At 38.1% G+C, this 16,331-nt stretch overlaps 1 protein-coding gene across 4 annotated transcripts in view; it reads left to right on the top strand.

Annotated features, from left to right (window-relative positions):
* Window positions 1-14,669, top strand: part of RAB2A (RAB2A, member RAS oncogene family) — a 79,564-nt gene extending 64,895 nt beyond the window's left edge. For 3 of the 4 annotated variants that reach the window (XM_073331079.1, XM_073331078.1, XM_073331080.1), the window contains 2 exons: window positions 6,513-6,581; window positions 13,048-14,669. In XM_073331079.1, the coding sequence (XP_073187180.1) occupies window positions 6,513-6,581; window positions 13,048-13,143 (165 nt within the window). In that variant the 3' untranslated portion in view covers window positions 13,144-14,669. The remainder of the gene's footprint in view (window positions 1-6,512; window positions 6,582-13,047) is intronic. The other variant, XR_012157203.1, reaches the window with a different exon arrangement.
* Window positions 14,670-16,331: the final 1,662 nt, after the last annotated feature.

Raw genomic sequence — 16,331 nt, 5'->3', positions numbered from 1 at the left:
CAACTTTCAGGTATGTGCTCATTTGTGTTTTGAACCCATGCTTGCTTTCATGGCTGGGGGTATGGTTAAAGCCTAAACTGCGCTTTAGCATTGGCCAGCACATGCCCACTTTGCAGTGAGATGCAGGCAAATGCCAGTCCTCCACTGCCCTTCACACCGTTTCCCCTCCCCCAAGGGCACAGGCAAGTTCTCCTGCAGCTGACAGTTGACTGGAAAGAATTCTAGACTATCTCAACACACAAAACCATTGCATATGCCCCAGACACACACAACCAAGTGTAGAAACAGTAAGGACACAGAAACATGGAGAGGACTTTGCTGTGGGAATGCTCATACTAAGGCTGGGCTAACCCAGGTACTCAGATGTTGGCACCAATCACCTGGGTAATTATCAGATTGATAGTGGAGAACTGACTAGTCACATGGTGCTGGTTCTTGTTTCCAGCTCTTAAATTGCACTAAAGGAAGCTAAAAAAAACTTACTCTTTTCTAATATTAATTATCCATGTAAGTAATTAGTGTAGCTTCCACAAGGATAATATCTGATAACAAATGGGATGGAAGGTGGCCCTAGAAACTCTCCATTAAGAAGTGATGCATATTATTTAAAAAGAGGGGGAAATTGACAAACTCTGAACAAAACTGAACTGTTCTCAGAGACCAACCTTTCTCCAAAGTAAACTTATTTTTTAAAAGCACACTATATTGCACTTCTGCCAGTTAAGTTTGCTTGGTTGGGTGATAGGATATGTCTTTTAAACTTTAATCAGAGAGTAATAAACAGCTATTAAACATCTTGATTTGGCTAGCAGAGATTCTAGTTTATATAACTTGCAGAACGCCATGCTAACATTAGGGGTCTTAAACCTCATAAGTAGGCATATTAAATTCACTTTTTAAAGAATAGGGGACACTTAAGATTTGTAGTGACAATGCTTAGATGCATGTTCACTGACAAGTTATCTCTGTTTCTAATATGAAGATATATTTAGCTTCACTTCTGCTTCCAAGCACACCCTTTAGTTTGTTTTAGAATTAATGTATGACAGTCTGTGCTCAATTGCATCTTATTATTTAATGGTGGAAAATAAGAATGAACATTTAATTCCAGGAATTGGCTGAATAGAGATGAATATCATATCTGACATTTATTTCTGGCTAACTAAAATTCCAACTTATTTTTAAATTTTCTTGATTATTTATCCTCAAATTGTTATAGCACATTACCTATAAATTTTTTGACAGTATTTCAGATTGTTGACCCGGTCAGCTGAAAATTTGAATTAACAATTGATAACTTTAATGTGGCCACCAGATGGCAGCATGTTACATGAACAGAAAACAGTTTGATGTTTTTTAGTTTTAAGCAAAGGAAGAGTTTGTTTCCTTTTATTGCTGTATTTGTTTAATTTTTCCACTACTTTTGTGTTCATGAAGCTTCAAAAATCAGCAGTGATTGATTCATTTATTTATAGGCTTTTCTGTAGCTCTCATCTTAGCATCTGAGACCCTCACAAACACTATGCAGGATTTAGCCTTGCCATCAACTTCTAGGGTAGAGAGGTGATGTTATCTCCACTTTACAAATTGGAAAAGCAAGCCACTCTTTTAAGTGACCTGACCAATGTGTGTCTCAGCCTGCAGCAAAGTTAGGAATAAAATCCAGATTTCCTGAGTCCCAGTCTACTGCCTTAACCTCAAGATATCTCAAGGAATCGATTCTTCTTTATTTGTGGACTCGTGAAGTATTAAGACAGCTGCATGCAAGCGATTCACTTACTCCAGATCTGGACTCCCAGTAGTAACAGGCAGAGCGAGTTCATTCTTCCTGCTTGTTAGTGGTAGGGTCCAGTGAGCAAAGGCTACCTGTCTTGCTTGTTTGGTAGTGTAGATACTTACTGCAGTTGATATCCTAGATGATTATTGAGGTGAGTTGGATTGTTGGAAATACTGCTCTCATATTGCTTATCCAGTAAGCATTCATGTGTGTTTGCTTTAAGGGAATCAGAAGGTCAGTGTGCTCCATAAATTCATGAGATATGTTATTTTTATTTTCACCCCCAGATAATTTTCCAGTACAGACTGATCTAACACCGTTCATATAATCTCACTGATCACTTTATGCTTAATTATGAAGATGAAAAACTGAGGCTTAAACTTGCACAAGGAGATCCCTGGTTGTAATTATTTTTTGTAATAGTGGTGGGACATTTTAGTTAAATGGAGGTCACATAAACACATGAAATTTCAAAATATATATCGAATGTTTCACATAGTACAATCAGCATATAAATGACTTTTGGTAGAAAGTCAGTTATGCTGAATTCACCCACTTTCTTTTGCTAATTGGGGCACTATAGAATCCTGAAATTGGTATAGAGCTCTTAATGTGAGTCAACTACAATTTTTAGTTAGTTTTCTTAAGACTCATATTTTTAAGTCTCCTGATGGTTTGAACCATGGGCTGACTTAAAGTATGAATTTCTAGGAAATTAACTGAAAATTGTAGGTTTCTTTATTTTTTAGTGGTAGATATGAAGTGTTTCACTTCCATAGCTGACTAGTTCTTTCAGAATCAGTGCCAGCGAAGAAAATTTTAAAAAGTAAACTTACCAAGTATTGTTATAGTACATGAAAATCCAACTTTTTTTGAAATCAGGATTAAAGTTAATATATAACTTCATAGAAGTGGTTATTTCCCAGTGCAGCAGGCTAATGCACAGTGCATTACCACTAATAGTTGGTGCTGCAGAACCACCGGTGTCAAGTGGTTAATCTGTTACTTAAGTTTTCTAAAGATAACCAGTTGAATTAGAATATTTTTATTACTTTTTCCTACCATTGTTAATCACACACTTTTGTAGGCCTCAGTTCAGTAAGTGTGTGCCTAACATGAAGCACATGAGTAGTCACATTGAAGTCAAAAGGACTATTCGCATTCTTAATGTTAGGCACATGCTTAAGTACCTTGAAGAGTAGGAGCCCTGGTTGTGATCCGGGTTCCAAGGTCACTGAACAAAAATGTTTTACATTTGATTATTTCATATGAGTGACTGAAGTACTCCTAAAACGGTTATCTGCTGAATATTAAGTTTGAAATACCTATATTTTCTTTAGAGAGACTTACCACTGTATTTTGTAACATTTATGCTCATAAATTACAATGCCGTTTTCTTTGTCTAAAATAAACAAAGCCCTTGGAACTTATTTTGATAGTTTACCTTTTATTTTAATAGAATTAACAGTAAGAGGTAGGCATGCTCAGACAGTGACTTCTAGGACTAGTCGTCTTGTATGTGCCAATTGTTAAGTGCTTGTTTACATGAAGTTATCATAACACATTTTCAGGACTTCATGGTTCTGTTTAATGTTCTAGTTTAATGGAAACAAGTGAATATCCACATAAGAGCTTCCAGCTGTGTGAAATTCACAAGCTTTGACCATAGTTTTCAATTAGTCCAGTGTATAGGGCCATTGCAATAATTAGTCCGTTATCAGAAACAAAGATAAGTTTCTTCTTTATATTGAAAACTTCAATTTCTGAGGAATGTGAATCAATTCGTAGTTGGCTGAAAGCCAGTTTCTTCTCCTCCTCAACTCTAACACACGGTTGAAAAACGTACTCTCTTCCTAAGTGCCTGTGAATCTGCAATGATTAATTCTTCTCATTATTTTGCTGCAAATTCTCATGACCCTCTGTGATGATTCGATCACCCACTTAGAGTTTATGCATATTCATATCTTTCCGCTCCTGCTGCAGTCGTTCAAGTCTCCTTCACTGGCTGTGGTGTGTGCTTGGTGCAGTAATTGAGCTGCAGTAGATTGATTACTCTGGGGAGCTGTAAGGCCTTTAAAGGTGAAAACATATCAGTCCTGTTAATTAGGAAACAAAGCTCTGGTGGCAAGTTCAGCAGTCAAATGCTTCCAGTGTAGAAATGAGGAAAGGTATGATTTGTTCCTCTCCATGAACCCTGTTTACTTTTTTATATTTGAATTAGATCCACATCAGCTGTGGTGGGCTTGTGCAGAAGATAGAATCCCTTTTATGATTATACAGAGATGGTGTTTCAATCTGAAGAGAATTTGATTTGTAATATTGATTATAGATATTATCTATTGTCAATCAAACCTTAAATTATACATTGTCTTTCAAGAGTTACTTGCCCTATAAAGCTAAATAGGGCAAGATTACATTTTGTATCTCAATACTAATGCTAATCTTTCTCCAGTAACTTCCTTTCATTTGACTAATGTGTTAGTTCTGACCTTAAGTGTAGTATAGCTAAATCGTTACTTTGAATTCAAAGATACGTTTTCTGAAGACAGTATAAAAAGCCCAGGTCTTTGGCTTTTTACTCTTCAGATGACTGCCTGTAGCCTCCCAAGTAAAAGATTAATTAAGAGAAAAAAATTAAAATTGGGTGAATATTAAATGATAGTATAAGGTTTTGTACAACAGGCAGAGCATCCTTACATCATATTGTAAGCACCCTGTAGTTTTACATTGCTAAGCACTCTAATCTAGAATGGAATATTACAAAGATATTAAGGATGGGAGAACCATCTGCCACATTATCTGTCCATAAGGGTCAGAAATAAATTATTTAAGAGTAATTTATACATATTTTAAAAACCACTTTTCTCAGTAATTACTGGACGACAGATTTTGGGCTACATATGCTACTACAAAAAACACTGTTTTTGTAAGCTGTGTGTGATACATGCTATTTCGGATGTGTTAATGGACATGATCTTCATTAGGGCTGTCGATTAATCGCAGTTAACTCAAAAAATAATTGCGATTAAAAAATTAATCGCAATTAATTGCAGTTTTAATCGGACTGTTAAACAATAGAATACCAATTGAAATTTATTAAAGATTTTGGGTGTTTTTCTACATTTTCATATATACTGTGTTCTGTGCTGTAATTGAAATCAAGGTGTACATTATTTTTATTACAAATATTTGCACTGTAAAATGATAAACAAAAGAAATAGTATTTTTCAGTTCACCTCATACAAGTACTGTAGTGCAATCTCTTTGTCATGAAAGTGCAACTTACAAATGTAGATTTTCTTTGTTTTGTTTTTGAGTGCAGTTATGTAACAAAAATGTAAAATTTCAGAGCCTACAAGTCCACTCAGTCCTCCTCCTTGTTCAACCAATTGCTAAGACAAACAAGTTTGTTTCCATTTACAGGAGGTAATGCTACTGTCTTCTTCACAATGTCACCAGAAAGTGAGAACAGGCATTTGCATGGCACTTTTGTAGCCGGCATTGCAAGGTATTTACGTGCCAGGTATGCTAAACATTTGTATGCCCCTTCATGCTTCGGCCACCATTCCAGAGGACATGCTTCCATGCTGATGATGCTCATTAAAAAAATGTGTTGATTAAATTTGTGACTGAACTCCTTGGGCTAGAGTAGTATATCTCCTGCTCTGTTTTACCTGCATTCTGCCCTATATTTCATGTTATAGCAGTCTCGGATGATGACCCAGCACATGTTCATTTTAAGAACACTTTCGCTGCAGATTTGACAAAACACAAAGAAGGTACAAGTGTGAGATTTCTAAAGATAGCTACAGCACTTGACCCAAGCTTTAAGAATCTGAAGTGCCTTTCAAAAGTCTTAAGAGAGCAACACTCCGATGTGGAAACTACAGAACCCAAACCACCAAAAAAGAAAATCAACCTTCTGCTGGTGACATCTGACTCAGATGATGAAAATGAACATGCGTTGGTCCGCACTCCTTTGGATTGTTACCAAGCAGAACCCATCATCAGCATGGACGCATGTCCTCTGGAATGGTGGTTGAAGCATGAAAGGACATATGAATCTTTAGCACATCTTGCACATAAATATCTTGCAACGCCGGCAACAGTGCCATGAGAACGCCTGTTCTCACTTTCAGGTGACATTGTAAACAAGAAGCGGGCAGCATTATCTCCTGCAAACGTAAACAAACTTGATTGTCTGAGTGATTGGCTTAACAAGAAGTAGGACTGAGTGGACTTGCAGGCTCTACAATATTACATTGTTTTATTTTTGAATGCAGTTTTTTGTACATAATTCTACATTTGTAAGTTCAATTTTCATGATCGAGATTGCAGTACAGTACTTGTATTAGGTGAATTGAAAAATACTATTTCTTTGGGTTTTTTACAGTGCAAATACTTGTAATCAAAAATAAATAAGTAAGCACTGTACTCTTTGTGTTCTATGTTGTAATTGAAATCAATATATTTGAAAATGTAGAAAACATCCAAAAATATTGAAATAAATGGTATTCTATTATTAACAGTGAGATTACTCATGGTTAATTTTTTTAATCACTTGACAGCCCTAATCTTCATACCTTATTGAGATCTGTGGTAAAACTCCCACTGACTTTAGTGGGAGCAGAATTTGACCTTTCATGTGAGTATTGGGCTTTGTAGAGTATCTTGTTATGTCCATATTTGTTTTGTCTCATTAATATGATCTAATTGTATATTGTTTCCATTTCAGGCATTTATTAATACAGCAAAAGAAATCTATGAGAAAATCCAAGAAGGAGTCTTTGATATTAATAATGAGGTAACATTTATAGTATTCTGATAGCATGTTCTAGTGAGTTACTTTATTTTTTTTAGAAAGCACAAAACTTACAAGACCTTGGATCACTTTTGGTAACCCGTGTATTACAGTATTCTGCACACACTGCAGTAAAACATTTGTACATCCCGTTTTTATATAGATTCTCTTACTATTGTGATTTAAACAGATTAGAATTAAGTGGCCCTATCCATTGATGAAACATCACAAAACCATATAAATCCCCAAAAGGGAGAAGAAAATCCACTTCCATTCACTTCCCCATATGGTGTCATCTGCTTTCAAAGATAATTTTCCACTGTGTAAATGGGGAGACCATGTTAATGTGCCAGATGTACTACATGAGCTGTCCAGTGTGGAAGAGGTGGTGTGGGAGCATAATGTAGTAAAATCTCATTCCGTGGGCAAATTAGTGATTGGAAAAATAAGGGAGAGGTGTCATTTGATTTATAAAAATCTTACAGAATCATAATTTCAATGATATTGCCCTTTGTGGCATGTCATGGGGACTTACCGCCCTCCCAGCTCCTCGTCCTCCGATTTGTGGAAATTTTGATAGGACAGTGTTGGCCTGAAGCAGCGAAGCGCGGTCACTGGGAGCCGCGATCAGCCAAACCTGCGGATGCGGCAGGTAAACAAACCGGCCCGGCAGGGGCTTTTCCTGCACAAGTGGCGGAACAAGTTTGGGAACCACTGATCTACATGTATTGCTGCACCATCCCGAAAGTTGGCTTTGTCATCATTTCAACCTCATTGAATTGCTTCATCTGTTCTGTGATGATGATGATGCAGCTCTCCATCATGCTCAATAGATCATTATGAGCAGAATGTACATTGGATTTGTGGAACTGGTCTTGCAAGTCCTGAACCCTTTGGGAAATTACTTTAGACACATCAGTATGCTTGTCAAAGAAGACATGTAGGTAGCATTTTTGAAGGGCAACAAGCATTCAGTTGTGGGCTTCCATAGCGCGTCACATCATTTTCTTTTCAAGAATTTGGTTTACAGTACTATCACTGTTCAGAATCCCCCCCAGATCTCAGGAACACCAGTGCCATCAACAAAGGATCCAATTATATGTATCGCTGTAAAGAATATGTACAGTTCACCAGGACATAGACTCCACCATCCACAAAGATCATCACAGGATGTTGTTTGCTGTTGAACAGACCTGTAAAGGACCATGTCTAGTGTCATGACATATTTGATTCAGTTATGCAGATATATTTGTTCATGTGTTCCAGCTGCATAAAGAATGTTAACTAGCAGGTATGACTGGCAGGATGCATACATGGGTCTTCTGCTCTGGCACCATTTGTAATGTTGTATTAAAGGCTGACCATATTGGAGAATGTACCTTTCTCCTGGAATGTTGTGGTATGCTGTGTCCTGGGTTTCCAACTCATTTGAGGGTGTGTTCTATCTCTTCAACTGAAACCATACTCAATTATTTTTTTTTGCCTCTGAAGTGCATCTGACTTTTGCACAAACCAAGTGAGGTCAAGGTTAGTGAATGTAGAAAGCTCTACTGTAGTTTATGTAACTGCTACTTCATTGAAAACTGGACTTCTTGGCTTCAGAATTTTTGGATCTTGATAGGAAAATGACTGAGTTATGAAGTTAGTAAGCTCCTTCAAGGACCGAGTTTTTTGCTGGTTCAGATAGCTCTTGAGGAAGGGACTGACCCCATTAATTCACTTCTAATAGCAGACCATCACATTGACATAAAGGATACCTTTGCCACATGGAACTGAATGAAGAATTGTGTCTTCCTCCAGACCCTGTCTAGGATAGTTTTATATTTAGTGCTGTTGAGAACTTGGACTTCTTTTAAGATACAGCAGATGGCAAAGAACCTAATTTTCAATTGCAGTCTCCAGGTGGAGTACTCTGTTTTGGAATGAATTGATAAACCAACAGCTACTTATGTGTAATCTACCACTACATGTCTCACAGTTGTCATGCATGTGTTGGAAACCTGCCTGTCACTCAAACACATGTACATGAGGCTTGTGCTATTCTTGCTTATTAATATACTCGTTCTGAAGTCATTGAAACTACTGATGCACTTCTTAAAGAGGTAGAACAGGTCACACAGTATATATATATATATATTTTTTTAGGTTTGTCCTCCATTATGGATCCCTGAAACTCCCATATACTCCAGGACAGAATAGTTTTCCATATAAATTTAGCAGCTGCAAACAGTCTTAATATTACTATTAACATCAGTGCTTTCTTCTGCTTTTGGTATCCTTAAAAGCTGCAAAAAGTTGTGGTGCTATGATGCATTTCTGCAGATAGGATTGAAAAAGCTACATCCATATCCCACAGTTCATCTTCAATAAGTTTAAGAGCCTTTCTGCTAAGCATTTGTTCCTCTTCAATCCCTTCAAAGCACACTGTACTTAGTTCTGCGTTGGCCATCACCACCACTTTCCCATCCATTAGAGCGCTTTTGAGGCAATTTATGAGCTGAGTCGCACAGTTTGCAGTCGTAAAATCAGTGTTGGTTTCTGTTGCTTTGCCCTTTTGACATAACACATTGTATACGTTACTGGCGTAAGGCTTGGTGTAACACATTACATACATTTCTGGCGTAGGATGTGATATGCAATGTCATGTACGTGGGTGTCTTTTGGGTCAATGTACCCACTTTACTTTCCCTGCAGTGCTCTTGCTAAAAGTGACTGCTTCATGTAGTTTCTCACCTGTTGAAACGTGCTTAATGGTTGCCTTTGAGCTTACTGCAGAAGAAGCAGTTGTTGTTCTCAAAATGTATGTTTTGGGACCTACTATTAGGTGTCTCGCCCATAGCTGACACTTGTCCCAGAATCCTCAACTTTTTCCTGTTGCTCAACGTACTTCCTCTCCAACATTGTCAGATTCAGTTTATGGGTGCACTTCTTATAGCCTTATATAGTAAGGTGCCACCGAGCATCGTGTTTAACTCTGCAGTGGTATTCTCCAAAGAGTCAGCTACTCTTCGTCTCCCAATTGATGCCTAAAAATTATCAAGACCAAAGTAAAAACAAGGATTTTGTAATAAATTACTCTAGGAATGTAATTAATTATGTTATATAATTATGTGCATACTGTTTCCGGACGGATTCCAGTAATTTCTGGCTGGATGCTGACTTCTTAACCAGTACTTCATTACTAAGGCTACACTTTAGTCACAGGTATTTTTAGTAAAAGTCATGGCTGTATCACGGGCAGTAAACAAAAATTCATGGCCCGTGACCTGTCCATGACTTTTGCTATATACCCCTAACTAAAACCTGGGGTGGGGGCCCCACGGGGGCTGGGGGGAATGGCCTGTGGGAGTGGGGTGGGGCAGACTCCCGACCCAGCTCCTGGGAAGCAGCGACCCTAGCTCCATGTGCTGCCTCCCCCCCAAGCCTTGGTTCTGCAGCTCCCATTGGCTGGGAACTCCGGCCAATGGGAGTTGCAGGGGCGGTGCCTGCGGGCGGAGGCAGCACATGGAGCTAGGAGCTGAGGATGGGGAGTTCCTGTTACCCTTCTGGCGAGGCGCCCTCCCTCCCCCTCCCCAAGCACTGACCCGCACCCTATCTCCCAGCCTTGAGTGCCCCACACCCAAACTCCTGCTGCTGGGGGGCGGGAGAGCCCAAGACTGCCCCAGCAGTGACCAGTGCACCTGTACCGGGGCCTGCCCAAGGTGGCCAGGCGGCCCTCGGGCCAGGCGCACCAGCTGCTGCAGAAGTCACGGAGGTCATGGAAAGTCACAGAATCCGTGACAAACATGGAGCCTTACTCATTACAACTCTTTTGGCATAATAAACCAAGCTGATAATCAATACCACTGAGCTGCTTCTTTTTTAACAATAATGGCAAATAAATTTGAGGTACTTCTTCCATTTATAGTAATCTGTGACATTAAAAAATTTAATCAGGTATTATGTTCTGAGCATTAACTGATAACAGAGTACTGTTAGTCGAGAGCAACAATTTAACTTTGAGAGGCCTGCATGTTTGACGTACCTCTGTTAGAGTATAATTTAAAAAGCTTTGATTTTTAAACATTTTCTCAAATGTTATCTACAGAATTATTCTAGGGTTGTCATGTTTGGTACCATTGTGTTCGTGGGAGAAAGGGTTTTTGAATGATATCCAGCTTGACCATGATGACATATTATCAAAATTTCCACCAACCAGGGGATTAGCAAGTACACCCATTCACTCCAGATAGGGTGACACCACTGAAACTGATTCTTTAGATTTTTATAAATCAAATGGCACCTTCCTATAATTGTCCAGTAATTACATGTATTCCCAGACTGAGGGGGGAAGAATTAACTTTGAGAATTACATGAAATATGACTAAATAATCCAGATTTACATAGCTGGTTACTATAGGGAGTAAAATACTGCCCACTGTTAGGAATTTCTGTAGGCAAAGTAAAGATTATGGCTTGTTCTTATTCTGTAGTAAAGAAATTCTTAAAGCCAAAAAAACCCGTATGTCTTGGAACAACTGAAAATTTCTTCTCTGGATCAACGTGTACTGTCTCAGAGTAGATCTCTGTGATGTATGTCCTTAAATTCTCAAGTACATCATATGCCCTTATATTGAATATGACTATGTGAGAGGGCTCTGGGTAGCTCAGGGAGAGAGAGCCTTTCACATCTGATCACTGGTTCAAATTCAGTACAGGTTAGTAATCAAAGTTATCATCTAATATAGCTCTTCATTGCCCTATTGAAGTAAGTTGGTGGGATCAGTCACGTTCTCGGTGGACTAATGTCCACATCACAAAGCAGCAGCACAATCAGCACTAATTGGCACCCTTGTTGGCAGTCTGGGATGTCCTTGGCACATAGCCTTTCTTTCACCCGTAGAGATGTCCCTTGAGATCAGTGCTAAGGCCAGTTGGTTGGAACCACATGGAGGATTGTGCACTGCCACCAACCATTCTGTACCTGTTCTGTGGATAGGGCTTTCATTTTCTAGTCATTTTCTGACTGCTTTTAATGGACATGAAAGTCACTGAACTGTTGGGGATGATGGCACAAAGGAATTAGCAGAACTGCATTAAGTTGTTTCAGCACATGGAAGCTTAAAAAGTAAAAAGTTATTTCTAGTTATAGTAATAGACGTTATTAGTAAGGCATTAGAGAGAAGCTTCACTACCACTCCAGCTGCTTGAACTGTGTGACCTGTAGCTAAATAGGACTTCAGTCTTAAGCATAGGTTCTTAAAACAAAGATCCCAGCGTCTCAAAAATTATTTGTAAATTTTAATTAATATTTCATTATGTTGATATCCTTTTTTTCATGCAGCTTGTTCAGTTTTTCAAAATTCTTCAGGGTTAATATAGCAGAAAATCTTGAGTTGGTTTAAAGGAGATGCCATTCAGTTAGAAACTGATGCTTTATAAATTGGACAGTAATCAGGGCGTCTGAAGAGGCATGCTCATTGTATCTGTCGAGTTTCATATACTAGCTGACTGCTTTACTGTGCCTTATGGAGCTTTGATTGCAATATGCTGTCAAGAGCCAACAGTCCGTGCTATTTATTTGGCTTAATGCCAAGTCTGGCTCCTTGATTCCTCAAGAAGTTGCTACCAGCCCAGAGGGGGCAAAACCAATGAGCCATAGGGCATGCTTTTTATTAAAGAGGAGTCAAAGAGCGAAAAGAAACCACATCAGCTGCTGTCAATACTGAGCTAGTGCCAGAAACCCCAAGGCTACTACTGTTGCAGAACAACTGCCAAGCACTATAAATCTGAGATTTACTGTGACGCAAAGTTTCCTTAAGAGCTTAATTTCTGAAGCTACTGTATTACTTTTCTCAAAGTGCTGTATTTTTAGGTAAAATCCACTTGAGGGAGTGAGGGTTAAGATACAAGTGTGAGTTTGATGAATGAAAGAGCTACGCTGTGTGTGGGTTCTTGGCAAGTTGCCATGTCTTTGGGGATCATAGAAATTATTGATGACACAGAACACTCGTATGCCCTTAGCCTGTACAGCTGATTCAACATGGAAATAAATGCTGTCTAGAGAGGAAAAGTTGTACATTGTATTAAACCAGTGGAGGTTTTGCATCTCTTTTAAGTGTGCATTAGAAATGTATATATGTATTTTTAAAAGTTTGCTACTTTATGTGGAATAGCATTTAAATACTATTCTTCCTGTGTGTTTATGTTAACAGTTTGATAACAGGCAGAGTTCTGTTTTATAGCAGTGAAATGGAGAAAAACTGAAACAAGAAGGAAAACGTCTTTCCCTTAATTTTACTTCCTTATTTGTATCCAGGCACAGTTTTAAATAGGAGTTTTTTCTGAGGTTTATTGTATATGAAAGTAAAAGGAGAACTTCTTTTAGACATGTGCATAAACAAAAATTAATGGACTAATTTTAGTCTTTTCCAGCATATTAAAACGTTTTAAAATAGTAATTGCTGTGTATTCAACTTTTTTATTTCAGGCAAACGGTATTAAAATTGGACCTCAGCACGCTGCCACTAATGCAACACTTGCAGGCAATCAGGGAGGACAACAAGCTGGTGGAGGCTGCTGTTGAACCTATTTTTACTTTCTAGCTGCCCGACTAGGGCCCACTAACTTGTTCTTTCACCCTCCCCCCACTGCAGCTCAACTGAGACATGAAACTATTGTAAGTTGGTTTCATGCGGCAGAAGAAGACTTTATCCTTCAACTTCTTGTATAACTTTGAATAAATGGTTAATGTTCACTTAAAGACAGATTTTGGAGATTGTATTCATATCTATTTACATTTGATTTCTAGTTCAGTTGATGTGATTATTTTTGTTAAATGTTGTCTTGTGCCCTTGACTACAAACTGAATTGTATTAAACACTACGAAGTCATCTGAGTATTTTAATCAGTTTGTGTAGTTAGGTTTCCAACTACTGTGGTTACCTAATGTTTAATATTGTAGAGCTGTCCAAGTTTTTGTCAATTTTCAAGGCTATAAAGAAAAGCAGAAGGACTCTTTTAATTCTGTATTTATCATTTACTTTCTGTATATATAGTTTAATAACCTGCTTGGGTGTATTTGCCAAGCTAGAATTCTTTAATGCATTTGCATAAATTCTATACTATTTAGAGCTTGAAAACTACAGAAACATTATTAGAAATTGCTTGGATGCTGAATTTTAAACCTTTTTGACATTGTTAGCATGTTCATCCTCTCCTGCCATTATCTTCAAGTCCAAGAAAAATGCTTAATGTATATTACTGGAAGCTACATATGTGTTAACTATTTTAATGCCAAATGTTTGCTGTTTGTCCACAATTTCCACAGCACCTCTTCAGAAATGGATTAGCAGTTTGCCTTAATGAATACTGTAGGTAAAAACACAGTATAATGAATGAAAAATACAGGAGGAATCGATACCCTTTTAAGATGGCACATTATGAAGACTGATCTTTTCTTATATTTTTTTCTTGTTTACCGCTTGATTTCTCAGTATATTTTTCATGCAGGACAGTTTTTCAACCTAGTTGTACAGTGACCGTGTAAAGTTTTCTTTCAGTGGCAACTTGTAATCCTAAATATATGGTAAGCATCTTGTCTGTTGTGAAAGGGGTGTGACAATAAATCTGCCAGATTGAAAATCTTGATAAAAGCCAAAACTGGAAATGCTTTGGTACTTTACTCAATATGGTGGTTTATTTTATTTTTTCTCATAATGAAATAGTTAACAGTGCAAAATAAAATTCTGTGTTTAAGTATTTAAACTTGTTAAAGTGCAGAATATTAATATTGGTCTGACTGCAAATGAGGAAAACTTCCAATTATTTTTCATATTTATACATTCAAAAATAAAGGGGTGACACTGATGCTAGCTCACGCTTCATATATCTCTCTAAAGGAAAGAATTTCAGCCACAAGTTTTGTCTTAATGGACCAGCAGAGACTGAGGCATAAATCTGGGGACGTGGACTCCCCCCTCAATTCATCCACACTTACTGTCAAGCTACAAAAGGGAACGTTAACATCAAAAGTGATAAAGCTCACTCTGAGAAGTGTAACATAGCAATGGTTCTGAGATTAAATAAAGTTTAAAAGTATGTGAGATAAAAGTATCTTTTGCAATTTTTATAAAGGGGGGGTGTTATTAATGAGCAAATGATCATCACCGATTCTAATTTTAGACCTCTTCCTACCCAGTTATGGTTGTAGAAGTATTGGAATCTGTCTGTAATACATTATATCCTTCACCTATATTTTCAACTAGTGAACATTGTGAGACCATTATAATGTAATTCAATATTTATCTGTTATGAATATTAATTATTTGTAATATAACATCATTTGAAGCCAAAACTGTGTACAACTTGAAACATTTATAAAGTACAAAAACAAAAGGGTTTCCCTTGTGCTGACTCAGAGGTTTGAAGAGTATGGTGCTACACCGCTTGAATCCATTCTAATCAGTTACATGGGTGGGTAGTGGTGGTAAAAACAAAGCTAAGAATAAAAATCTACCTTGGATCTGAGTGGTAGTCTAGCAATACAACTTGCTACCTTATGTGAGCCAAGAGTCTTTTTTACCTTATGTGAGCCAAGAGCCCAGGATATTGGGGGCTGGCAGTGCTGCAAAGATAAAGTGCTTGATCCTGGAGCTGTGAGAAAGGAATACAGTGCTCCATAGTAAACTCAGGCCATTTTGGAAATTGGAGCCAGCCTTCCTTGGCCATAGCAATTGTCAGTATAAGAAGTCTAATGGACAAGAGCTTCCCCTTCTCCAATACAGCCTCACCCCCAGGAAAAGGGCAGGGGGTGATCATGTCCTGTATGAGTGATAGGTTTTGGGGTAGAACTAAAGAAGCATCTGACAACCATTTCACCTGCTGAAGGCTTGGTGGACTCTACATTTTATAGAATTGGAAATCTGAGCGTCTCTAGCAGAGAGCCAACCTTAGTTTTCAGACTATACTAGTATTGTTCAGAAGTCTGCAGATTGGAATAAAATCTTGACTTTGATCATGCTGCTAATCCTACTCCAGTAGAAGAATGTAGTAGGAGTTCTGCTACAGAATCCACTGCTGTCCTAGTCCTGTTACTGGTCATAATCTGGTGCTTTCAAGGAGGAGCTAGAACAGGCCTAATGTTAGTTCCTGGGGGGTGTCCTGCTGCCCTACTTCGGCCACCAGCTTAGTGTGAAACTTATCTTTAAAGCAAATACTTTTCACTGTAACATACCATCTGCATCCTTTTGTTGCTTTTGTGTTTTGAGGAATTACCAATTTTTTTCGTGGATATTCAACACTCCCACCAGCAGCAGGCTGGACTAGGGTGGTTGTAATTACACGGCACACTTTACCAAGGTTATGACAATTCTGTGGCAAATATTACAACTTTATTTACACCTTACTAGCTGTGATAATTTGTCTAATTTCCTAGTTGCATTCAAGAAACACACTGCATTTTTATGGCCAGGAAATTGCTTGGATGACAATGGAATTTAAATATTTGTGTACATCAGGGACTTACACAGCTGCTGTAGTCTCATGAAAAGCCACTACTAGCAATGGAAAAGTCATATCAAGGTACACTATTATGCAACTTGCTAACTGTTTCTGTCCCTCTCGTAACTTACAATATGGAGTAAAAATACTGCTGAGTACAGAAATGGTAAATTCAGGATGGCAAATTCCCTCAAGAAACTTCTAGGCTTTTCTGTATCATTCCTAATGTGAATAGTAACCAATCTCCCGGAATCTAGGAACACTCACTTAAAG

This window comes from Lepidochelys kempii, chromosome 2, assembly GCF_965140265.1.
Source record: "Lepidochelys kempii isolate rLepKem1 chromosome 2, rLepKem1.hap2, whole genome shotgun sequence".
NCBI classification, from domain to species: Eukaryota; Metazoa; Chordata; order Testudines; family Cheloniidae; genus Lepidochelys; species Lepidochelys kempii.
This window is presented reverse-complemented; position numbering and strand designations above follow the sequence as displayed.